At 36.9% G+C, this 27,052-nt stretch overlaps 1 protein-coding gene across 1 annotated transcript in view; it reads right to left on the reverse strand.

Annotated features, from left to right (window-relative positions):
- Nucleotides 1–516: 516 nt before the first annotated feature.
- Nucleotides 517–27,052, reverse strand: part of POLE2 (DNA polymerase epsilon 2, accessory subunit) — a 53,938-nt gene continuing 27,402 nt past the window's right edge. The window contains exons 8-19 of the mRNA XM_036736715.1: nucleotides 25,195–25,251; nucleotides 24,410–24,458; nucleotides 19,925–19,997; nucleotides 17,303–17,475; nucleotides 16,761–16,850; nucleotides 16,277–16,331; nucleotides 5,318–5,377; nucleotides 5,151–5,228; nucleotides 4,187–4,295; nucleotides 3,681–3,857; nucleotides 2,173–2,240; nucleotides 517–526 (exon numbers count right to left, since the gene is read on the reverse strand). Of these exons, the coding sequence (XP_036592610.1) occupies nucleotides 517–526; nucleotides 2,173–2,240; nucleotides 3,681–3,857; nucleotides 4,187–4,295; nucleotides 5,151–5,228; nucleotides 5,318–5,377; nucleotides 16,277–16,331; nucleotides 16,761–16,850; nucleotides 17,303–17,475; nucleotides 19,925–19,997; nucleotides 24,410–24,458; nucleotides 25,195–25,251 (999 nt within the window). The remainder of the gene's footprint in view (nucleotides 527–2,172; nucleotides 2,241–3,680; nucleotides 3,858–4,186; nucleotides 4,296–5,150; nucleotides 5,229–5,317; nucleotides 5,378–16,276; nucleotides 16,332–16,760; nucleotides 16,851–17,302; nucleotides 17,476–19,924; nucleotides 19,998–24,409; nucleotides 24,459–25,194; nucleotides 25,252–27,052) is intronic.

Consider the following 27,052-nt stretch of genomic DNA (forward strand, 5'->3'; position numbering starts at 1 on the left):
AAGGGGCGTGACTATTTCAGTATTCCACTCAGTTTCTATTAACACTATATCATTGTATACTTATTTCAAATGTTTCATGAAAAACATACAGCATTGATAATTCAAATGCTTTATTTTGTCATCGTTGATAAGAAGGGTCAGAATTTTCAAGGTAACTCTCCATTTTCCATCAGCTGCTTCCATCATTGGTTTCAGCTCCATGGAACATGGTACTTTCCTTCCTTATTCCTTTTCAGCTTCCTTTCCTGTGTTGTCTTCCTCCATCAGATTGTAAGCTCCTCTACAGCAGGGTTTCTTTCTTATTTGTATGCCCAGAGTTTATCACAGTGCCTAGCACATAGTAGGCCTTTAATGAATGTTTATTAGACTAGAACATGCTGAAAACTTTTCTCCAATAAAATTTCCTCTTAAAGGTTAACATAATTTTTATTACATTTTAAATAAAAATAATATAACATTTTAAATTAAGCAAAGTTCCAAGTAAATTTGGTTTCTTCTTAAAGAATCCCAGAACTCTTAAAGTTTGCTGAAAAATAGAAAAAAAAAGTCATTTCATTTAATAAAATTAAATATTTAATAACTGAAATAACTATATCCTTTGTGTGTGTGATCCTGACTGTAATGTTTTCCTTCCTTCCAAATGTCCAGTTCTTATAATCCCAGGCTTCCTTTAAGACTCAGCTTGGTGTGTTTTCCTTGTTTTCTAAATGGGGGAGGTGAGTGGGAAGGAAGTTAGAAGGCTAATCTCTGAAAATACAGCTCAAGGTCCACTTCCTCCAGGAGGCCTTTACTGGTTTGCTAGTGCCTTCCTTTCTAAGCATCTTCCATGTACTCTATATTTTGTATGAATCTATGTGTGTATATGTTGTCTCCCCCACTTAGGATGTAAGCTTCTTGAAGAAAGTGACTGTTCTTTGCCTTTATATTCCTAGTGCTTTGCAGGTAGTGCCTGGCACAGAGTACATACTTAATAAATATCTTCTTTCTTCTATTTATTTCTGTTCTTTAAAATCTCTTTTAAAATTCAACTTTATTTTATTTTCAGTTCTGCATTCTCTCCCTCCCTCCCCACTCATTGAAAAGGCAAGAAAAATAAAACCTGTCACAGATTTTAAACATAACTGTGTTGACTGACACAACAAGTATTAAAGACTACTTTTAAGGTACTATATATGGACTATGTATAAGATACTATATGTGGAAGATCCAAAAATGAAACAGTTCCTGCCTCATTCTGAGAGCCTTCCTCCATCCTAAGAGTGTAGAACAATGTGGTACAGTGCAAAGACAACTGGATTTGGAGCCAGAGGATCTGGGTTCAAATTTCATAGCTGCCACTTACTAGCTCAGGAACCTTGGGCAAGCAGTTTCATTTCTTGACCTTCATCTTATCTGTAAAATGAGGGGGCTTCTCTGGCCCCTTCCAGCTCTATACCTAAGATACTATGAATATGTATATAAATAAGTATAATATAAACTAAGGAGAAAAAGAAGAAAAATGACAAAATCTTCTCGTAGGAGATGGTACCTAAGCAGATCACTGAAGGAAGACAAGGATTCCAGGAAGCAGAGATGAGGAGTGTGCATTGTAGATAGAGAGGATAGTTTTTGTGTGAATGCAAGGAGTTGAGAATATGGCTGAAATGTAGATTTTACAAAGAACAGTAGAATGATTGAAAACAAAGAGGCGGCTGAGTTAGTATTTAAGCCTAGAAGTGCTGAGAAACAAAACATCAAGAAAATAAAGCGAATTAATGGAAAAAAAATTGGGAAAGGCGTACTTAGTGATAAGCATCACAAAAAGTGAAATTCAGAGCTAGAGAAAGCCTTAGAGATAATTTCATAGGATCAAAAAATTAGCGCTGGACAGAATCTCAAAGACCATTGAATCCAACCTCTTCATTTTACAGATGAGGAAAATGAAGCTTCGGGAGGGTGAAGTGACAGTCTAAAGGTCCACAGCTAATGTCAGAAGCAGGATCTGAACTTTGGATTTTCCTCACTGGACTCCATGGCCTGTACCCTATCCACAGCACCACAGAGAGAGGTGGAAATGTGTCATCTGATTGAAGATGCTTTTTGCCTTTTCCCTTTTAAAATGATTTCTATTACATACCCCAAAGAAAGCTGATGGCCTAACACAATTGTTAACAGAATTATGGGTACACTCACCTGTCTTCTATTGTCTTATTAGAAGGATAGAAAACCTTGAATGAAAATCCACTTCTTGGGAAAGAGCCCTTAAAAAAGATTTAAGTGAACATTATTACATTTAATTAATTGCAACAAACTTCAATTTGCAAAAGAAGTACTTTTAAGGTCAAGTAGGTAGGCTTGTGCTAGCAGTCATTGTGCAGAAAAATACATATTCTTTCACATCAGCATAAATATTAAGTGGCCATTATTTAGAGGAAAAATCAGATTTTATGTGAAATTAAACAAATCTGCAAGTGAGACATTTGGTATTTTAAGTGAAATGAAAGAAGTATCAAGAGCAAAAGTTTCTGACTGGCACAAGAGGTCTAAAGAAGAAAGGGGCGCTGTTTATGATGAATGAAGTGGATTTTTTCCCATAGTATAATAAAAATGTGGAAAATTTTAAAAATTTGGTTCACTGAGGAAGAAATAACTGTGGAGATAGCAGATAATAGATACAAAATTTATGAAATGTTTACTATGTGCCAGGCACTGTAACCTTTAGAGATACAAATACAAGCAAGCAAGGAAGTCACTCCCTTTAAGGAGTTTACATTATAATGGCAGAAGACAACAAAAAAGTACAGCTGTTACTAAAAAGTTAATTTAGAAGTATATTCATTCTGAAAGAAAATCTGAATACAAGGAAAGTTTTTCAAAGATTGTGCTACTTATTTAGTTCCCTAAATAAGACACCAAATAAATAAGACACCTAAATAAGACACCAAAAAAAGTTGGTTTCTTTTTTTTAAAGACAAGCATTTATAATTCTCTTTCAAGGGAAAATGAACAAAAAAAATTTGAAAGAATTTATGGTATTTTTTGGTGATATGACCTGAGGTACACATGTCAAAATCACAAATTACTTTGCTAACTTAATTCTTTGACATTATGGACAATGCTTATTTGATATTCATCCCCTGCAGTTAATCCATTTTATTATATAGAAAATCTGAAGCATTTCTGAGATTCCGTGCTACAGAGGAAAATCATTCCAATATGTTGCCCCATGACTGGCTCACATTTTATTTTCCAGATATTTACCCAATTTGTTTCCAGATGATTTTTGGCAATTTAAAAAAATTAAATGCACTCTGCAAGGTTTGAGAATACTTTTTTTTTTAAAGTGCTAAAAATCCTACAGACATTTCCAAGTGAAAAGGTTTTAAAAAAAAGTTTTCAGTCAATACTAAGTCATAGCAGTGGTTGGACATTCACTTTCATATAAAAGTTCTGCTATGTTTGTAAAAATGTGGGACTGGATATCATTATTTAATAGCCACATCTGAAAGACACTTAACACGCTTAAAGATGCTTAACAGTTTTCTTTGTGTTATAACAAAACAACCCAATTCTGTTGCTATTATTATATTCCTACACATTTTAAAGTGAGATTAAGTGAATCAAATTTAAATTTTAAAATTAAAGATTTTTAAAAGTCTTTCTAATGGTAGCAAATAATGTAATGTTAAATGAATTCTTACAGGGTTTATGCAAAGACAGTCTGTATTGGTAATAGTAAAAGGATCATATTTGTCTGCGATAACAAGTAGATCAGGTACAGGATACACTCTCAAAGTATGATCATACGCCCAATACACTGGACAGACGTAAAGTGGTAAAGGAGTCAGATGTCCTTGTGATAAGAGAGTCTTTGCAAACTACAAGAGAAATAGAAAAAAGTATAATGTAAGAAAAAAAAAGAACCTCAGTTTTTCACTTGAAAAATCGTATCTTACTTCAAAGTTACTTCAAATCAGGTAAGAAACAAGTAATACAAAAACCACAATTGCCTAAGAATTGAAAATATACTAGCAGCTTTAAATATGAATGTCCTTAAATTTCTCATTTTACACTGAAGATTTAGCAATAAAAAATGTAATTCTTTAAAGCAGTTCTAAGGAACCCAGGGTTTAATCTGTGACTGTGGTACAAATAATTTTTATTTAATTCAATATAACAATACAGTTAAGAAAAAATGTTAACTTACATGATGAGGAATATCCAGATTGCTGCTAGGAAAACGGACGCAATTTCTGCACATTTTATTCACCAAGTCTTCACGAAAGATAACGATTTCCTGAGTACAATACTGAATTCTAGGATGAAAATGTGGGTTGAATTTTGAATATGTAAGAGGGATTTTTAAAAATTATTTTTGTTTAGGGATAGGAAATACAGCTAATTTAATTTGTTTAGGGTACTTCTAAATGAAGAAATACTTTGTACCACTGTAGGTCATCACCTCTACATCTTAGTCTTTGAAAGTCTTTAAGAATGTGTCAAAGGAGGTGCTTGAACCCAGGTCATCCTGGTTTCAAATCTATCTTGCCATGTTATCTTTGATTTTTTTTAATTCAAAGGAAATTTCATTTTCAACAGCAAACCACCTCTCCCATTAGTCTTGCAGAAGATTATACTGCAAACTACAATTATAATCAGTGATACAGAAGCAAATGTTTTGTAATGTTTCCATTCCTCCTTGACAGTGTTCTTAAAAGGGTGTTATAAGGACAATTTGTGTACACATAGGCAATAATATAGATTTTCAATAATTTATATCATATGTAAAATATTACTCATCACCAGAACAGTTTTAGAGCTAGAATGTACCTCAGAAATTGACAAATTCAGTCCCCACATCATACAGATGAAGAAACAGAGGCTTACAAAGATTACAAAAGACTTATCCAAGGTCACACATGTAATCCGTTGTTAGAGGTGTAATTTGAACCCAGAGCCTGTAACTCCAAGTCCTGCTCTTTCCACTGTACGATACTGCCTCTCAACACTGCTTTGAATTCTATTGATACCTTTTCTTTTTCATTTATGATGAAATCATTTTGATTCATTCACTTAAAATCAATATATGCATGGAAAAATTTTAATAAGGTCATGTATTTCAACAAAAGAAAAAGAACTATTATTACAAAATACACAATGGTAGAATTTACCTGCAGGGATTAGTGGTGAAAACTGAAAATGGTACCCGTTGCCTAAAGTCATTAATAATGCTTTCAGCAAGTGGTGGCCTATAAAAACAATTTGCATGGTACAGATTACTTGTTAAAAATTCCTCAACTTTCCTTTTAAAGTTGTTAAAAATATGGCTCTAACTTACCTTGGTAAAATAGAACCAGGCCCAGGATCCTCTGGCCCGGGTACAAACACAAAACGACTGCTGTAAATGTAATACAACATAACTTGTTATTTTTATAATTACTTAACAATATTATAAAGATAAGCAATTAAACTACTTTGTGTCAGGAATGATCTAAATTTAGACTTACAATTTTTAAAAAAGTGCTGCTAAGTCTGTTTTTGTCACAAAGTAATGACAGAAAACATCTCCCTTAATATGTAAAAATCAATTTACAAATTCTTAGATACGAATAATCAAATAACATGACTTTTGTTTTGGGGGATTTTTACTAAGCTAACACATTTAAATCAAGTTCATATACCTTTGAGTCATATGAAACACTGGAAAAACCAACACCCTCAGTGAATGGCTGTCAAAGCCAAAGAAATTGCCACCTATGAATGAATAAATGAATGAAAAAGCATTTCTTTGCTCACTATGTGCAAAACATTGGGGATACAAATGAAAAAAATAAAACCTGCTCACAAGGAGCTCTCCACCTAGTTCATTAAATGGGTGAATCCTTCAAGAATGAATGAATTTCGAAGACCCCACCTATTTGCTGATAAAGCATCAGCAGGTGGGCTTAATATAACCTCAGTTACATACACTGACATCAACATCAGAAACTGACAGAATTTTATGAGTAGAGATAGCATTAAAGAAGCATTATCATTTGCTTTGTTGTTGTACCCAAAGGACCTTTCCATCTGACTTTCAGATAGCAACCTTCCATATATCTTCGACTTTCCCTTTGGAATGGGAGATCCTTGAGAGCACAGACTCCTTACTTTGCCATTTGTAACCCCAGTGCTTTGTGTAAATAGTGAGTGCTTAATAAGTGCTTAATTCATTCATTCATTTATCCCTTCATTTAGGACTACTCTCCAACTAATGAATGCTCTTCCTAAAATGTAATATCCAGGATGGAATTCAATACTCTAGGTGTGGTTTCACTAGGACAAATTAACCTTGGATAATTAACCTCCTTATCCCTGGAAACTGTCTTTTTTTCTTTTTTAAAAAAATTATTTAATATTTTTAGTTTTAAACATTGATTACCACAAGATTTTGAGTTACAAATTTTATCCCCATTTCTATCCTCCCCCCACCTTGAGATGGCATAAATTCTGATTGCCCCTTTCCCTAGTCTGCCTTTCCTTCTATCACCCCACTCCCACCACACATATTCCCTTTCCCCTTACTTTCTTTTTTTTTTTTTTTGGATCATTTTAATGTTGAGATAAGATATGCCATTCACAGTGGATCATCATACAATATTACTGTTACTATCTACAATGTTCTCCTGGTTCTGCTTACTTCACTTTTTATCAGTTCATGTAAGTCTTCCCAGGTTTTCTGAAGGCATTCTGCTCATCTTTCTTTTCTTTTCTTTTCTTTTTTTTTTTTTTTTACTATTTTTTTAAATTTATTTAACATATTTAGTTTTCAGCATTGATTTTCACAAGAGTTTGGATTACAAATTTTCTCCCCATTTCTACCCTCCCCCCCACTCCAATATGGCGTATATTCTGGTTGCCCTGTTCCCCAGTCAGCCCTCCCCTCTGTCACCCCCCTCCCCTCCCATCCCCTTTTCCCTTCCTTTCTTGTAGGGCAAGATAAATTTTTACGCCCCATTGCCTGTGTATCTTATTTTCTTGTTGCATGCAAAAACATTTTTGTTTGTTTTTGAACATCTGTTTTTAAAACTTTGAGTTCCAAATTCTCTCCCCTCTTCCCTTCCCACCCATCCTCCCTAAGAAGTCAAGCAATTCAACATAGGCCACATGTGTATCATTATGTATAACCCTTCCACAATACTCATGTTGCGAAAGACTAACTATATTTTGCTCCTTCCCAACCCATCCCCCTTTATTGAATTTTCTCCCTTGACCCTGTCCCCTTTCAAAAGTGTTTGTTTTTGACTACCTCCACCCCCATCTGCCCTGCCCTCCATCATCCCCCCCAATTTTTTTTATCTTCTTCCCTCTTCTTTCCTGTGGGGTAAGATTCCCAATTGGGTATGTATGGTATTCCCTCCTTAGGCCAAATCTGATGAGAGCAATGTTCACTCATTCCCCCCTCATCCGCCCTCTCCCCTCCTCCCACAGAACTGCTTCCTCTTGCCACCTTTATGGGAGATAATCCTTCCCATTCTATCTCTCCTTATCTCCCTCTCTCAGTATGTTCTTCTCTCATCCCTTAATTTGATTTTATTTCTTTTAGATATCTTCCCTTCATCTTCAACTCATCCTGTGTCCGCTCTCTCCCTCCCCCCCCTCTCTCTCTATATATATATACACACACAGATATATACATACACACATAGATATATACACACATAAACATTCACCCATATATATACATAAACATATATGTATGCATATTCCCTTCAGCTACCCTAATACTGAGGTCTCATGAATCATACACATCATCTTTCCATGTGGGAATGTCAACAAAACAGTTCACCTTTAGTAAGTCCCTTGCAATTTCTTTTTCTTGTTCTTTTTCTTGATCACCTTTTCATGCTCCTCTTGATTCTTGTGTTTGAAAGTCAAATTTTCTATTCAGTTCTGGTCTTTTCACTGAGAAAGCTTGAAAGTCCTCTATTTTATTGAAAGTCCATATTTTGCCTTGGAGCATGATACTCAGTTTTGCTGGGTAGGTGATTCTAGGTTTTAATCCTAGCTCCACTGACCTCCAGAATATCGCATTCTAAGCCCTTCGATCTCTTAATGTAGAGGCTGCCAGATCTTGGGTTATTCTGATTGGGTTTCCACAATACTCAAATTGTTTCTTTCTGGCTGCTTGCAGTATTTTCTCCTTGATCTGGGAGCTCTGGAATTTGGTGACAATATTCCTAGTTTTCTTTTTGGGATCTTTTTCAAGAGGCGATTGGTGGATTCTTTCAATTTCTATTTTACCCTCTGGCTCTAGAATATCAGGGCAGTTCTCCTTGATAATTTCTTGAAAGATGATATCTAGGCTCTTTTTTTTGATCATGGCTTCCAGGTAGTCCAATAATTTTTAAATTATCTCTCCTCGATCTATTTTCCAGGTCAGTGGTTTTTCCAATGAGATATTTCACATTATCTTCCATTTTTTCATTCCTTTGGTTCTGTTTTATAGTATCTTGATTTCTCATAAAATCACTAGCTTCCACTTGCTCCAATCTAATTTTCAAAGTAGTATTTTCTTCAGTGGTCTTTTGGACCTCCTTTTCCATTTGGCTAATTCTGCCTTTCAAGGCATTCTTCTCCTCATTGGCTTTTTGGAGCTCTTTTGCCATTTGAGTTAGTCTGTTTTTTAAGGTGTTGTTTTCTTCAGTGTATTTTTCAGTATTTTTTTGGGTCTCCTTTAGCAAGTCATTGACTTGTTTTTCATGGTTTTCTCGCATCCTTCTCATTTCTCTTCCCAATTTTTCCTCTACTTCTCTAACTTGCTTTTCCAAATCCTTTTTGAGCTCTTCCATGGCCTGGGACCAGTTCATGTTTTTCTTGGAGGCTGTTGGTGTAGGCTCTTGCACTTTATTGACTTCTTTAGGCTGTATGTTTTGGTCTTCTTTGTCAGCAAAGAAAGAATGCAAAGTCTGAGACTGAATCTCGGTGCGTTTTCGCTGCCTGGCCATATTTCCAGCCAACTAACTTGACCTTTGAGTTTTTCAGTGGGGTATGACTGCTTGTACACTGCTCCTTCCCCAACCCCCAACCCGGACTGGGCTTAGATCTTCAGCAGGCTGTTGCACTCCTGCTCTGATCCACCACTTAATTCCTCCCACCAGGTGGGCCTGGAGCCGGAAGTAACAACAGCTGTAGCTGCCCCACCTCCGCTGCCCCCGGGGCTGGAAGCTGAACAGGAACTCCTTCTACTCCCGCAGCTTTTCCTACTAACCTTCTCCGCAGTCTTTGGTGTTTGTGGGTTAAGGAGTCTGGTAACTGCCGCAGCTCACTGATTCAGGGCGCTAGGGCCCCCTCTGCCCGGCTTCTGGTCTGGATGCTCCACTCCGTTCCCAGCTCCCAGCTCCCAGCTCCGTGTGGGATAGACCTCACCCAGAGACCATCCAGGCTGTCCTGGGCTGGAGCCCTGCTTCCCTCTGCTGTTTTGTGGGTTCTGCCATTCTAGAATTGGTTCAGAGCCATTTTTTATAGGTTTTTGGAGGGACTCGTTATGGAGCTCACACTAGTTCCTGCTTACCAGCCACCATCTTGGCTCCACCCCCCTCCCCTTACTTTCTTGTAGGGCAAGATAATTTCTATACTCCATTGCCTGTATATCATATTTCCCAGTTGCATGTAAAAAAAACTTTTTTAAAAAATTGTTTTTAGAACTTTGAGTTCCAAATTCTCTCCCTTCCTCCCTCCCCACCCACCCTCCTTGAGAAGGCAAGCAATTCAACATAGGCCACACATGTATCATCATGCAAAACACTTCCATAATAGTCATGTTGTAAAGACTAACTATATTTCCCTCCATCCTATCCTATCCCCCTTTATTCAATTTTCTCCCTTGACCTTATCCCTTTTCAAAACTGTTTGCTTTTGACTACCTCCTCCCCCAATCTGCCCTTCCTTCTATCATCCCCCACTCTTATCCCCTTTCCCCCTGCTTTCCTGTAGGATAAGAAACCCAGTTGAGTATGTATGTTATTCCCTCCTTAAGCAAAATCTGATAAGAGCAAGATTCACTCATTCCCTTTCACATTACCCCCTCTTCCTTTCCATTACAACAGCTTTTTCTTGCCACTTTTATGTGAGATAATTTACCCCATTCTATCTCTTCCTTTCTCCTCCCAATATATTCTTCTCACCCCTTAATTTAATTTTTTAGATATTGTCCTTTCATATCCAACTCACCCTGTGCCCTCTGTCTATATATATATATATATATATATATATATATATATATATACACACACATATATATATATATGTATATGTATATTCCCTACAACTACCCTAATACTGAGAAAGATCTCATGAGTTACAAATATCATCTTTCCATGCAGAAATGTAAACAAAACAGTTCAACTTTAGTAAGTCCCTTATGTCTTTACTGTTTACCTTTTCATGCTTCTCTTGATTCTTGTGTTTGAAAGTCAAATTTTCTATTCAGCTCTGTTCTTTGCACTGAGAAAGCTTGAAAGTCCTCTATTTTATTATTGCCCTGGAGTTTTACTCAGTTTTGCTGGGTAGGTGATTCTTGGTTTTAATCCTAGCTCCTTTGACCTCCAGAATATCATATTCCAAGTGGTTCGATCCCTTAATGTAGAAGTTGCTAGATCTGGTGTTATCCTGATTGTGTTTCCATAATACTCTAATTGTTTCTTTCTGGCTGCTAGCAATATATTCTCCTTGACCTGAGAACTCTGGAATTTGGCTACAAATATTCCTAAGAGTTTTCTTTTTGGGATCTTTTTCAGGATGTGATCGGTAGATTCTTTCATTTTCTATTTTACCCTCTGGTTCTAGAATGTCAGGGCAGTTTTCCTCGATAATTTCTTGAAAGATAATGTCTAGGCTCTTTTTTTGATCATGACTTTCAGGTAGTTTAATAATTTTAAAATTCTCTCTCCTGGATCTATTTTCCAGGTCAGTGGTTTTTCCAATGAGATATTTCACATTGTCTTCCATTTTTTCATTCCTTTGGTTCTGTTTTATAATATCCTGATTTCTCATAAAGTCACTAGCTTCCACTTGCTCCAATCTATTTTTTAAGGTAGTATTTTCTTCAGTGGTCTTTTGGACCTCCTTTTCCATTTGGCTAATTCTGCCTTTCAAGGTATTCTTCTCCTCATTGGCTTTTTGGAGCTCTTTTGCCATTTGAGTTAGTCTATTTTTAAGGTGTTATTTTCTTCAGTATTTTTTTGGGTCTCCTTTAGCAAGTCATTGACTTGTTTTTCATGGTTTTCTTGCATCATTCTCATTTCCCTTCCCAATTCCCCCAGCCGCTTGATTCCTCCCACTGTGTGGGCCTGGGGCTGGAAGCAGCTGCAGCACTGCTGCTGTTGCAGCCGCCATCACCACCTCTGTCGCCCCCACTTCTGCCACCCTGGAGCCAGTACCAGACCACGCACTTTTGTCACCCAGATCCAGCAGTTTTCCTACTGACCTGCTCCATTGTCTTTGGTGTTTGTGGGTTGAGAAGTCTGGTAACTGCCACAGTTCAGTGATTCATGGCTCTGAGTCCTGCTCTGCCTGGTGATTTACTCTGTGCCTGGTCTGTCCTGATGTGGTCCACGTTGGGCTGTGTTCCACTGCCAGCATGATGCAAGAGACCCTTCCCAGTGCCTATCCAGGCCGTCTTGGGCTGAAGACTTGTTTCTCTGTTATTTTGTGGGTTCTGTACCTCTAGAATTTATTCAGAGTCATTTTGTACAAGTGTTTGGAGGGATTTGGGGGAGAGCTTAAGCAAGTCCCTGTTTTCAAGCTGCCATCTTAGCCCTGACAACTACGTCTTTCTTAATGCAATTTAAGATTGCATCATTTTTTTTCACTGCCACCTCACACTATTGATTCATGTTGAGCATACAGTCCACCAAACTGTTCAGATCTTTTACCACATGAATTGCTGATGACTTATGCTGTTTGTAAGGCTTTATCCACAAGTTCCCGAACTTATTTAGTCTGCTCCCCCTTTTCAAAATAAAAAATTATAAAAAAAATCACTCAGCACTCCCCTGGAAATCTACTTTCTTTACCCCTTTAACAGGTTTTTTAATAAAAATTTGCATCATTTTAAAAAATACACAAAATATATTTTTTAAATGATGCATTTCAAATTTAATAATTTATTGTAAATTTGTGGGTTTTTTCCTGCGTTGAAATTTTGATGATGTAATATTGCATCATGCAACCATACAGTATCGTATTGTAAACAAGTCATTGCATGTACATATTCCTGCTGATGCATGCTGGACTTTCCGACAATATGAGACAGGCTCCCTTGCCAACACTGGATTGTTAAGATATGTTGGTGGACTTGACCACTGATGGTCAACTTGCATTTTGTGTGTTTATTTGAAAGAGAAAGATAATGTAATCGCTACTTTAACTGTTATACAACAGATGAAACATGTAGGAATGGTTTTTCAAAATTTTCTTATCTTCTTATGCTTTCACCACCCCCTTATCTTAATTCAGCACCCCTCCCCAAATACAACGGAGGCTACTACTGCCTCCCTGGATCATTCCAGCGCCCCTCAGGAGGTGATATCACCCACTTTGGGAACCTATGGGTTTATCAGTACAAACTACTACATATTTTATCTCATTGGATCCTTATAACAACCTAATGAGTTACACAAGTTTTATCAGCTCTGTTCATCTATTTATTTATTTAATTTTTTTTGGAGGGGTCAAGGCAGGGCAATTGGGGTTAAGTGACCTGCCCAAGGTCACACAGCCAGTAAGTGTGTCAAGTGTCTAAGGTCAGTTTTGAACTCAGGTCCTCCTGACTCCAGGGGTGGTACTCTACTCACTGTACCACCTAGCTGCCCCCATCAGCTCTATTTATACAGATAGGGAAACTGACATTCAGAAAAGTTAAGTGACTTGCCCAATGTAAGACAGCTAGTCATGTCAGAAATGGGTCTTGGACTTTTCCTACCCAATCCAAATTATGGTAGCTACAATATTCAGATCCTCCAGAATCCTTTCTCGAGAAGTTCAGCACCTGGCTCACTTTCTTTAATCCTCAACTTCTTCCCTTATACTAGGAGACCTTAAGAGTCACTTAGATGCTGCCTAACTTCTTTAAATCCCAAGGACAGTCATAAACTAGATCTCACTATTACCCATAAATGTTCCAATTCCCTAATTAGAACTCTTTGATATTCCCCTATCTGATCATAACCTGTCAGTTCCACTCTTCTCTATGTCCTCAGCTCACCCTCATCAAAACGTACTAACCCCTTTCCACTCAGTAACTTCTCAGACCATTACTTCTGCTCCGACTCCCTCCTTTTCCAATCACTATGTTTTAATCATTTGAACTCTGAACTGTCCTCTGTTTTTGAATCTCTTGCCAAACCTCAGCCCTAGATCCACTTTCTGCAGTCCTGACCACAAGACACTAAATGCAGCTGGAGGAAGTCACAACTGTGCTGACTGGGTACATTACAAATTCATGCTGTCCAACCTCAACTGGACCCTTGCTGCAATAAAGCAGTCCTTTAAATCCTTTCTAATAGGGTCTATGTCACTGCCCACAGAAGCTATTCCAAACCTTCCATTTCTTCAAGTCTCCTATACCTCACCCTTCCCCCCTCTCAGCTAAGTAATTTGCCTCTTACTTTATGGAGAAAGTTGAAGCCATTCAATGTGATCTTTTTCTTCCCATTCTCTTCCTCTCAAAGCCCTCTGACATCATCTCTTACTTTGCTCCCAGTCTCAGAGATGGTGCCTTTCCTTACTAAAGTCAACTTTCTACAGCATATTTGATCCCATGTCTTTCTATTTTCAGCAGACTGCATCTATGGTCAGCCTCTCTCACTCTCAAATCTTCAATCTCTTCCTATCTACTGTTTTCTTCCCTGCTGCCTTCAAACATACCCAAGTCTCACCCATCCTTAACAAAATTTTCACTAGACCATAGGCACTTAATGAATATTCATTCAATAATTAACTCTTTGATGTAGATGTTCAGAGGATCATATTTAGAGCTAGAAGGGTCCTTAGAGGCTATCTAGTCCAATCTTCTCATTTTACAAATGAGGAAACTAAGGCTCAGAGAAGTTAAGCAATTTGCCAAAAGATAATATAGCTAAACGGGTAGCTAGGTGGTACAGTGGATAGAAAGCGAGGCCTACAGTCAAGAAGACCTGAGCTCAAATCTGGCCTCAGAAATTTCCTAGCTGCGTGACACTGGGCAAGTCACTTAACCTTGTTTGCCTCAGTTCCTCATTTGTACAATGAGCTGAAGAAGAAAATGGCAGACTACTCCAGTGTCTCTGCCAAAAAAAAAAAAAACCAAACAAACCCAAATGGGGTCACAAAGAGTTGGACACAAATGAAACAGCCAAACAACAAAAAGTTGCTTCTGCATATATTCTCTCATTTTTCCCTCAAAACTGCCTTGTAAGGTAGAGAAAAGGCATAGAATTTTATCTCTATTTTATTGATGTGAAAACAGTATCAAATTAAGTGACACACCTGAAATGGACATAGAGCTAAGTGGCAGAGCTGGGATGATGATGGACTATAATTTCAAAATGAGACATACATTTCCAGATAAACCATTAACATACAATGACTATATTTTTGTTAGAAGGGAAGGTTCTTGTTTTTCAGGGGGTGAAGGGGAGAGATTTTTAGGTTGTGGGAAGGGGGGAGTAGCAATAGTGATTAAAGAAAAGGAAAGAAAAGCACACTAATTAAACATTAAAAATAGAGGATACTAGAGGGAGCTTCAGAGGGGAATACAGACAAGCACATCAATGTTAAAAGACAGGTAAATTCACAGTTGCATGTATAATCCCCACTTTCAGGCCTTCCTTGTGTTTAGAAATGTTCATGTTTGTCGATGATTTTCTAGTTTGAAATTTTTGAAGAGTGGAAAGGCAGCATGGCTAGAAAGCTCTCCTCAAAGCAAGAAGACTTCATTTTAAGGCCCATTTCTAACATACGCTGACTATGAACGTGGACTAGTCACTTACCATTCATCACTTCCAGCAGCTCTCAAAGAGCAGCTTGGTGCAGTGAACAGAGGCCTGGCCTTGAAATCAGGAAGACCTGAGTTCAAATCTGGCCTTAGACACTGCTGAGTGACCCCTGGCAATTGACTTAACTGCTGTCAGCCTCAGTTTCTCCACGTGTAAAATGGGAATAATAACTGCACCTACCTAAAGGGCTGTTGTGAGGATCAAATGGGGTATTTATGAAAGGCTTAGAACACTGCCTGGCACATACCAGCCACTCCTCTCTACCTTCTAAGATCAGAAATCGCAGAGAAGGTACTGAACTAGTTCCCTGTGCTAGTGAAATCATAAATCATAAAAAGGGTTTTTCCCTAAAAAGGAAAAACCTCAATAATCCTGAATCCAGAAAACTTAATAAAATGAAATAGTGTATTATCCCAACTGAGGAAAGGAGAAGTTCTTCATGGGTTCAACTATGTAAAATAAAACAGATTCATACAAAAGGATGACTGCCAGATAAAAGCTTGACTTTTAAGAAGTTACGGGGAACTTATAAAAATACTGTTCCATTTCCAGTATCCAAAGAGTATAAATAAAAAGGAAACACAGATGTTAAATATTTCATGTCCCAAGTCACTATTAATTAAGGAAAGGCATTTTAAAACAATTTCTTACCCAGGAAAGTGTCAAAAATATTTTGAAGTTATAAAATCGAGCACTAACTAGATTGTGGGAAAACAGTTACATTGATACATAGCTGTAAGCAATAGAAATTAATGATATGAAACTGGTGATATCTTTTGACATGTTAAACCAAGGAAAGAATTTTTAAAAAAAAGCTCTCTGTAAAAGATGTTAAGGCTAAGCTATGTATACAGGAATAAAAATCAGAAGCAACCTAAATTTTCAATTAGTGGAGAATGGATAAAAGGACAACGGTGTGTCAGTGTAATGGATACATCACCTTAAAAATGACAAAAAATAAATTTTAACATTATTCAGAAATAAGTTAAAAGTATATATGAAATAGTGACAAAGTTAAAAAGCAAAATTATAACTTAGTTATAGAGTAATAGCTCCATAAAAATATCTATCACATTGCATTAAAAGTGTATGTTTTTGAATGTGCAATCAGAAAGATAATAAAAGTCGTTAACACATTGCCTTCTGTGTCTATACATACTATTTCTTTTTTCTCAATATAGTATTTTCATTAGTTTTTAAACAGTCACTAATAGAATTTTGTTTTTCTGAAAAAGCAGAAAGACTACAGAAGTGTAGAGCATAGAAAAGTATGTTATTACCTTTGGTGAATATTAGGGTATTCACATATTATGTCTGCAAGAGCCTTCAGGGACTCTAAAATTTTAAAAGGATATTAAAATCAATTTTGTATGATTCTGGATATGAAATCAAATCAAATCAAAACATTGTCACAGCCTAAAGCTTTTAAATTAATGACTCAAATTACAGTAATTTGCAATTAAAACTCAACATAAAAATGGCTTTATTTGTCAGTTAACTATTTGCAATCTAGAATGTATTTTCCCGTTATAAAAATGATGCACATAGTTGCTTAATGCTTGTTGATTGCTTTATGCACAAGGTAAAAAAGATGGTAAGACTGGGATTTGAAACTTTGATTTCAAATCCTGGGTTTTTTCCATGATACAATGTAAGGAAGGCTAGAAGTCAGGGGACTAGTTACCATGTTTTACACCAATTTAATTTATAAAAACATTCAAGTATTTCTTATTTGTGTCTTGTCTTTAAAAAAATCTTCAATACCTTTCAATGACTGAACATGATTTTTTCCATATGGTGCAGATGAAAAATTTCCACAGAAGATGAAACATGTTGGAGGTACAGAAGAATAGCCTAAGGAGTATAAGCACAGATAAAGATTACTTTTCAATGCATCAAGTCTATTTACAAATAAATTAGCATGAGGCTACTTATGACATTAGGTAGAGATATTTTTCAAAGTCTAATAAAATTAATAAATGAAATATGAAAAAGTTATCCAAACATTCCTAAGGACATCCTGAGGCTACTGAATCTCTCTGACCCTAGGAAGGCCAGTTCTTAGAGAAGTGATATACATCACCAACCTGTCATTTTCCAGTTTGACAGAACCTGCTTGTCCTCTGCTGTAAAGACCTATATCACCTCCACATTATGAGGAGGCATCACTGTACAACTTTAGTAGAAATTTCTATTCTTATTTATTAGCCTCAAAAATAAAATCTCTTAAAAATGTTTTAATGTTAAATCACTATAAAAATTAAATGCTGGATTCATGAATTCAGAACAAGGAAAAATATACATACCAGAAAACATAATGTGGAGCTTTTCTAATACTTCTACTTGGTCCAACCAAACATCAGACACCAATACAAACATGGTATCTTCGTTCTCTTCTTCCAACTGTTTTAGTTTTGCAGAAGCTTTTACAGATGTAGAAGTTGGTCCACCAAAAAAATTTACATTTCCATAGTATGCCCTATTTTAATAGAAACAGCATCATCATTTTCTTTTTCTTCCCTACTACACTCCAGATCTGAGTAATTTCTCCCTTCATTTTATAATGCAGCCCTGTTCCAATTGGGGGTTTTCCCAACAAGATATTTTGAGAAAATATATAATCTGTAGCAATTCAAAACTGAACAAACTAATCTGTAGCCTATACAATAAAAGGTGCAGAGACAGGGAAGAAGGAAGAGTGTAGAAGTGATGAATGGTTAGCCAAAACATTTGAACATCGAAAATATGCTATTTGCCTTGCTATAATGGTGTCCATTTTCAACATACTCCAGGACTACTTTTTGCTGTTTTATGCAGCGTTTACTTTGTTGTTAGTTTTTGCTAGCTTCAAAAGGAATAAAATAATTTTAAAATTATAAGAGGAAGGCAGTAAATAGATGTAACTGTACAATGTCCACTTAAGTTGATGGATAAAACAGAACGAGAGTATCATGTGAAAGTGACATCCATGAGTTTTGTCTCTCCTTCCATTCTGTATTACAAAACTTTTCTATATCATCTCCTATCCTTTCCTCCTGGCTCAGAAGGATGAGGCAACCCTTCTCCTTACCAAGGCCACCCCTCTACTTGGGCCCTTGATTCCAATGACTTACTTAGCAGCTTGATTCATTAATCTTACCTTCCCTTTTTAATATGTTCAGTTTCTCATTTTCTCCTGGCTCCTTCTCTGATGTGGAAAAACATGCTCAGGCTTCTCCTCTATTTTAAAAATCTTCTTTTGACTCTGCTATTCCCTTAGTTATTTTCCTCCTTTTCATGATTATGAGAACACGTGCACTGCCTCCAAATTTTCACTGCTTATTTACTCTTGAACTTTTTGCAATCTAGCTTCTGCCTCCACCATTCTAATGAAACCTGGTTCTCTTTTAATTGCTAAGTCTGACAGCTTTTTCTTAAAAATCATTATCATTCATGGCTAACATAATATATATAACAAAGCACTTCAAAAATTACAAAGCACTTTCCTCACAATAATCTTCCCATTTTGCAGATGAGAAAGTGAGTATGTGAAGGCGACTAACCCAGTCACAGAGATAGTAAATATCTGAAGCGGGCTACAAACCCAAGTCTCATGATGACTTTTTCCAGCTACTAGGGGTGGGGAACCTGTGGCCTCTAGATTGTCAGGTGTGGCCCTTTGACTGAATCCAAACTTCACAGAACAAATCCCCTAATAATAAAAGGATTTGTTGTGTAAAACTTGGACTCAGTCAAAAGGCTGCACCCAAGGACCCAGAAGGCCTCACGTGGCCTCGAGGCCACAGGTCCCCCAGCCCTGATACTGCTTTTCAATCTTCTTTATTTGTTATCATCCCTCTTCACTTCTGTGTAACTTCCGGTACAATTGCCCACATTCTCCTCTTCCTCCTCAATACTTTCTCTTCATGTGACTTCTCTGATACCCACTATCTGACTCCATCTATCTGACCAGTCTGTTAAGTCCCCATCATCTGTTTATTGATATAGTCTCCTACCCTTGGAATACCCTCCCTCCTCCTTTCAAAGTTTTTCTCAGCTCAGGTACCAACTATTCCATCAAGCCTCCCTGGGTGTGTCCTCTGTCCCCACTCTTAAAACAGAGCATTCTCTGCCTACTCAGATTTTCAAAACTCATTTTTCCTGGATGTCTCCATTGTCCTATTATTCTCCACTTTGTATTTATCTGTGCTTTTCAGATTCTTTTCCCCTAGTACCTAAGACAGGTGCTTAATTTCCTGAATATATAGTATTCTCCCTAATGCGAATACTTTGTCTTTGGCATTCAGAACTATACTACTCTTACAATAGAATCTTAATCCCTTTGGTCTGTTCCAAAATAATAACCACAATGATTACAACAATAATAATTACAATGTCAAAAATAAATATTTCTATAGCACTTTAAGGTCTGTAAAGCACTTTATAATTGTGGTTGTTTTCTCATTTTATCCTGACAACTACCCTCTGAGGTAAATGCTATCACCTCACTTTTACATGGCAATCTATATTTTTCAAACCACATTCACATTTATCACCTTATTTGATCCTCTGAACAACACTATAATGTATGCAGGCCAAGTATTTTTATGTCTCTTTTTTAAATGACAAAACTGGGGCCCAGAAAAGGTTATAGGAATTAGCACTCAAAGGGATCTAAGTAAATTCAACTCCCTCTTCCCAAAGATGCAGAAACAGGCCCAAAGATATTAAATGGCTTGCCCAAAGTGACAAGGCTAGAGGCAGGCAGAAATAACACTAGAACCAAAGGTTTTCGTATGAGGCTACAATTTCTCAGGTGCTACTTTTACATACCTGTTACAAAGGTAATGCTAATAAATGCTAATATGTCTGATATCGTGTCTCACATTTGCTACTGACAAATTTACAAAATCCACATAGTTGCAGAAGGGTCAAAAATAAATTTTTACCTAGTTGTGCTGGAAGGTTCAATAGGAGGAAATCCAAAGGCATTAACATGAAAAACCTGATCTTCAAACCAACCTGAAAAATGTTATATTAAGCAGACACAATCAGCTATATTCAAAACGGGAAAACAAAAGTAAATAACATAAAGCTAGTCTACGTCCTTATCTAACATAGCGTAAGAAGATCCATGGCAACCAGGTCTTCCTTCCTCTCCAGGCTACTCCCCACTCTGGACTTTCTCCCACAGAACCTGATATGCCTGGCTCAATACTTCTCCCTTCCTCATTTCAGGTTCCTTTTAGGCATTTTCCCGTACTAGAATGTAAGCTCCTAGAGGGAAGGGCTTTTATTTTTTTTTCTGCCTGTACTTATATTCCCAGTGCTTAGCACTGTGTCTGACACACAGGAAACGTCAGAAAAACAAACAAAAGTTGTTGGTTTGACTTCTTTGTCACAAAGTAAGATTCGGACAGTTGGGTGGCACAATATGATCATGGGCAAGTCACTTAACCTCTGTTTGCTTCAGTTTCCTCATCTGTGAAGTGAGGCTAATAATAGCACCATCTTCCAAGGTTGTTGTGAGGATCAAATGTGATAATATTTGTAAAGGGCAGTGTCTGGCATATGATAAGTGCTATATAAGTGTTAGCTATCATTATTATTTTCCTCCAGAAATATGATGAAAATACAAGACATCAATAAAACATTTTTAAAGGGGAAAAAAAACTCCATTTGACCCTGCTATCTCTTCAAGTTATTATCCTTTTCACAGCCACACTTCTAAAAAACTATCTGCACTCACTGCCTCTGCTTTCTCAACTCCTGCTCCCTTCTCAGTCCCTTGGAATCTGCTTTCACATCCCATGCCTCATTTGAAATTGCTCTATCAAAGATTACTGAGAATCTCAAATACTAAATTTGATAGTTTATTTCTCAGTTCTCATCCTTCTTTTGTCACTGCTGTTTACCCCCTCTTCCTGGGTACTCTTCTCTTGGCTTTTGTGACAATCAATGATTTTTCCTGGTTCTCCTACAATTTGTCTGACAGTTCCTACTTAGTCTCCTTTGCTCAATCAATCAGTCAATAAGCATTTATTGAGAACCTACTGTGTCAGGCACTGGGAATACAAAGAAAAAAAATGAAACAATCTCTAAGAGTTTGTATCCTATTGGGGGAAAGACAACATGTACATATATACACACACGTGTACACATAATCAATACAAAATTAATAAATGGGAATCAAATGCAGAATAGTTATGGAAGGCACTAGCAATTGAGAAGAACAAGGAAGGCAGAGGAAAGTAGAAGGTGGTGCTTAAACTATATCTTGAAGGAAGTCAGGAATTCTGCGAGGGGGAGGGGAGGAATGAGTGCATTCCAGACATGAAGAATGGCCACAGCAAAGGCACCAAAATGTGTGGGCCTTCTCTCTTTTCTCCATGACCTCATAGTCTCCCATCAGTTCACTGATTATTTTTATGCAGATGACCCCCAGATCTATACATCCAGCCCTAATATCTCTGCTGAGCTCCAGTCCCACATCGCCAACTACCTGCTGAATTCCACCTGCATGACTCAATGACATTTCAAATACAATATGTTCAAACAGAACTTGTCGTCTTCCCCCCAAGCTCAAACCCCTTTGAAATCTCTATTTCTTTATAGGGTACCAACGTCCTTCTAGTCACCTGGAATAATAACCTCAAAAAGATCATCCTCAACTCTTTTCTCTCCTTCACTACTCATAACAAATCAATTGCCAAAGTGCTGTCAGTTCTATCTCTACAATGTGTCTCTCACAAATCTTGCATCAGGTACTTATCACATCCTACATGAACTATGCAGATGCTTCCTAGTTTGACTTTCTACTTTCATTCTCGTTCATTCTCCATACAGCTGCCAAAATAACCTTCCTAAAGCACTATGTCACTCCCTGGCTAAAGAATCTTACATTTTCTTACAGTTCCTTACATCTCACTGAGAGTTTCATGACTCAGAAGCCTTTTCTGGTCTATTTGTTAGCATTCTCTCTCTCCTCAAATCATCCTGCATTGACTTATCTATCTGTATACCCTGGTATCCTCCTCCTGCCCCTAACTCCCAGTCACATCTAAGGTTCTTCAGGGCTTAGTCAGGATTATCTTTCTTTTGTTTTTGCAGCTCTGATGCCTGGCACAGTGACTTGTATATCGTCTGCACTTAAATGCCTACTGTCTAAACAATGGAATATAGTTCACTGAGCTAATATCACTACATATACATGAATGGGAACTGTAGATGGGCAATGAGTAAGCCTCAAATGTACCAGGAGGAAGAGAGTAGGCTGAAATATGTCAACACATCAAAAATCTGTGAATTCATTGGTCTGGAAATACCGTCCACCAAAACAAATGACATAATAGTAATTCAAGAGATTAACTAAGACTTAGAAGTCAAATGACTTGTCCATGGTCATGTGGCTGATCAGAAATGGAACAGAACTCCTATCTTCCTCACTCCACATCTAGCACTCAATCCATTAGGGAGTTAATTTCTTTGATTTTGGTAGAATTTACTTGTAAATATATCTGGTCCTATGGTTTTCTTCTTTGGGAGTTCATTTACAGTTTATTCAAATTCTTTTTCTTAAACTGTTATTTAAATTCTCTCTTATTCTGATAAATTGGTAATTCTAGATTTTTGCAATGATTCACCCATTTCCCTTAAATTGATAGTTTTATTGGTATAGAGTTGGGGGAAAATAGTTTCTAATAACTTCTTTTATTCTTTCCTCATTTGTTATTAATTCTTTTTCATTTTTGATAGTGGCAATTTCCTTTTCCTATTCAAAAATCAAATTAGCTAATGGTTTATCTATTTCATTGATTTCCCAAAAAAGGTTTAATTTTATTTATTAATTTAATGGGATTTTTTTTGTTTTCAACTTTATTAATCTCTTCTTTGTTTGCAGAATAACTTTTAATCCTTTCTTCAATGGCCCTTTACTGAATATATTTTTATTGTGTTATATATATTGTATTATAGTCAATGCCTCCTTTGAGGCATTTACTATTTTTGCTTTTCTACATTTGTTTGTGAGGTTTTTATGCCCTAATACCCAGTCTGTTTTTTTTTTTAAAAGGTGTCCATGTGCAGCTGAGAAATGTGTATTCCCTTCTATTTCTCTCTGTGACAATCGGACAACATTAGGGTTCTAAGGGGACAATTGTTTCTTTGCCCTTCGTTAGAATGTAAAAACTTCATCCTTGTATACTCCCTTCTAATTGCTCAAACATATTTACCTCTTATGCTTCTTTTGAATCCTTCAAAGTTTTTATTTAGCTCTGACTTTTTTATCAGGAGTGCTTTGAAGTCCTACATTCTATGAAAGACCCATTTCCCCTTCATATGATTATACTGAGTTTTGCTGGGTAAATTCCACCCAGCTGACAGAGGTCAGGGATAGGGGCAGTTTACTGGAACTTCAACTGGGGCAAGCCTGCACCCAGGCCTAAACCAGGGTTGGGAGCTGGCAAAGATCAAAAAAGAAGGTAGCAACCAGAAGTCACACTAGATCTAATTTATCAGGGCATGCTGAATATTTACAAAAGAGAAAACTGAAACATGGAAGAATGAGATCCAGTTAATCTTTTCTTTTCCTTGCTCTTTCTAGATTTTAAATCTTAACTCCTTTCTTTAGAAACACCCCTCCGAAAGGCTGTGTTGGTGTTTGAATGTTTATCTGCATTGATAATAAATTATATGGCCATTAACAATAATTTCACCTATGTTCATGGGTTTAATATTGAAAGAGGAGAAGCTAGCCTATGTGAGAAGAGATTCCCTCACAGTTTTATTCTGGAGTCAGGCTGAACCAAATAGAGAGTATTTATGCAATATGAATAATTTGTGGAAATATTACAGAACATATCCACTAAACTGCCTTTGAACCTAGAAAGAGAATTAATAAAGAGTTGAATCAGTCACAAAGGGGGTGAGGGCTACTGTGGCTATTCCCAAGTTCATCTGAAAGGTGGAGCATCACAGGCCCACATCCCACAAGAGCTATACTGTCACTGTCATTTGCTTATTAATGATATATTACAGACTCCCACTTAGGTTTGTATTAGTTAAATTGTGGAGGAAAGGGGTAGCTAGGTGGCACAGTATATAAAGCACTAGCCCTGGAGTCGGGAGGACCTGAGTTCAAATTCAGCCTCAGACATTTGACACTTACTAGTTGTGTCACTTACCCTTTAGTACCTTCCCCTCAAAGGGAGGAAAATAGGACTTATATTCAGACCAACAAAGTATTATCAAATAAATATTTCATGATGTAACCCTAAATAAAATTAAAATTTAAATATTATTTACATGAATTCACATTCCCCAGATAGTTACTTTTTTTCCCTTATCCCAACTATTTTATAATGTTTTCTTATTTTAATCCACCTAGAATACATAGAATCATCAGGAGAAAAAAAAGTACATTTTTTTTAACTTACCTTCTGCTAAGACAAAGCATGATTCTGTATACAAACCACTATGAAACTGGTATTCATTAGTTCAGGAAAATAATTATATCTCACTTTGGCAGGGGCAGGGTGGGGGTGGAGGTTCAGAACCTATGACTTTGCCAGGGAACTCCTGATACAGAAAACTGCCTTCAGAGATACAGATAAAATTTATTTTACAGTGATGTCTTGGGCAGTGAGATAAAAGTGATTTACCCACAATCGTACAGCTAGCTATATTATCAGTGTATATCAGAAAAAAAAATTGAACCCAGGTCTCCCTTGCTTTAGAGGCAGTCATCTATCCACTATACCATGTTTCCTCTCAACTAGTAAGACTTCTTTAACGGCAATACAATAATGGTCTCAACATAACACTATAGCCAAACTCTAATTTCAGATATGTTTAACATTTATAACTGTGGATATACCATAGCCAAAGAAAATTGTATATGTGCATTTTGTACCATGTGATTAATCCCAAGGACACTTGCATTATCAGGATGGTAAAGAGAATTTTTAGCATCCCTAGAAATCTTCATTTCAGAGTGACTTACTTGGACTCCCAGGGAAATTTCCTAGTGGATAGAGAATAAGGTTATACAGCATATAATACTATGTCTGTAGACAAAATTATTTTATTCCCTTTCTCTACAGAACTTCTCACAGAACTCACAATCCAGAGAGGTCATTCTGTGGAAAAGATGTAATTAATTTTCTCAATTCATCAATAACTTCCTCTGAAAAAAAATTACTTCTTGATACATAAAGGATATGGCTTTACTAAGATTCAATTGCACTGTTCCTGTAGGATCTTCCAAGAAATATTTCCCCTAAAAATATTAAAAGAAAAATTAAAAGTATGTACAAAAATTAACAACTGCTTCCTAATCAAAAGTAATAATTATCAATGTAGTATAGTGGAAATGGCATTGGACTAGCAGTCCAAACATCTAAGATAAAATTCCCTATCTGCTACTTTATTAGACATAGGAGCAGGGGAAATTTACTTCATTTGATACTCAGTTTCCACAACAACAAAAGAGATAATACTATATGCCCTGTTTCTACCTCACAAGGCAGTTTTGAGGAACAAAGGAGATAATATATGCAGAAGCAACTTCTTGTTGTTAGGTTGTTTCAGTCGTGTCCAACTCTTGGTGACCCCATTTAGGGTGTTCTTGGTACAGAGATAATAGAGTAGCTTGCCATTTCCTTCCCCAGCTCATTTTACAAATGAGAAACTGAGGCAAACAGGATTAAGTGATGTGCCCAGGGTCCCACAGCTAAGTAAGTGTCTGATGCTGAATTTGAACTTGCAAAGATGAGTTTTCCTGACTCCAAGACTGACATTCTATCTGCTGTGCCACCTAGCTACCAGAAACAACTACACAGGCCTAAATAAATGTAAGGTAGTATTATTTTTCTTATAATTAATCAAACAAAGTTAGCGTGCAAAAAATAGTTAATAACTCATGCTTCCTTTCCTGAATAGTTCTTCCCTTTGTTCTATTATATTCAACCTATTTTTTATCCTTACTGCAATGTCCAATCCCTCTACCCCTCCCTACTCTTTCAGGCCATCACCCAAGCTCTCACTTTACCTTCCTCATTTCCCAATCATTATCCTGTGGTTAACAAATTCAATTCTATTCTGCCCTCAAATCCCTTGGCCCTCTGTCCTTTCACTGCTCATGTCTTATCAAAATCCAAACCTGGATTAATTTCACCATTGACTACTTGCTGAACTAAGGAAAGTCACCCAAGCAAGCTAAATGGGTCCCCTAAAAATGTACATTATCCACAATGACCAAACACAATTCCAGAGGATGAATGGTTAAGCATACTACCCACCTCCTGACAGAAAAGTGCTAACTCAGGGTACAGAATGAGGCACATATATACATACTGATGTATGCCTGTATACATATAGACACATACAAACACATATACAGAGAAGGTCACCCAATGAAGCTAACTGGGTCCACTAAAAATATACATTATCCATAATGACCACACACAATTCCAATTTTGATCCGGGATACTCTCTCTTCTCTGGACTTCTATAATACCTTCTCCTGATTCTCCTCCTATCCATCTGAGCAGACCTATCATCTCCTTTGTGGGTTAATGATCCACAAATCATACTCTCTAACTGTGGATATATCTGTAAGACTGTGTCCTCGAGGCCCTTTCTCTATACTGTGTCACCAATCAGTTAAAAAGCATTTATCATACCTATATGCCAGGCATACTAAACCCTTGGTTTAATTATCACCCCTATGAAGATGACTCTCAGATCTGTATATCCAGACCTAGTTTCTTACCTGAGCTCCAGTCCCCTATTTCCAACTGGCTATTGAGTATTTCAAAATGCATGTTGCATTGGGCTATCAAACTTAGTATGTCTAAAACTGAATTCATTATCTTCTCCACCGTTAACCCAACTTACTCCTCCTCTCCCAAACTTTCCCATTTTTGTTGAAGGCACTACCATCTTTGCAGTCTCTCAAGTTCATAACCTTGTCATTATCCTTGACGCCTCACTATACATCTCCAAATGTTATTTTTACCTCAACAAACTCTCTCACATTTGATTTTTTTTTTTTTTTTGATATTTACTAAGTGCTCAAG

This window comes from Trichosurus vulpecula, chromosome 8 (assembly GCF_011100635.1).
Source record: "Trichosurus vulpecula isolate mTriVul1 chromosome 8, mTriVul1.pri, whole genome shotgun sequence".
Lineage (NCBI taxonomy): Eukaryota > Metazoa > Chordata > Mammalia > Diprotodontia > Phalangeridae > Trichosurus > Trichosurus vulpecula.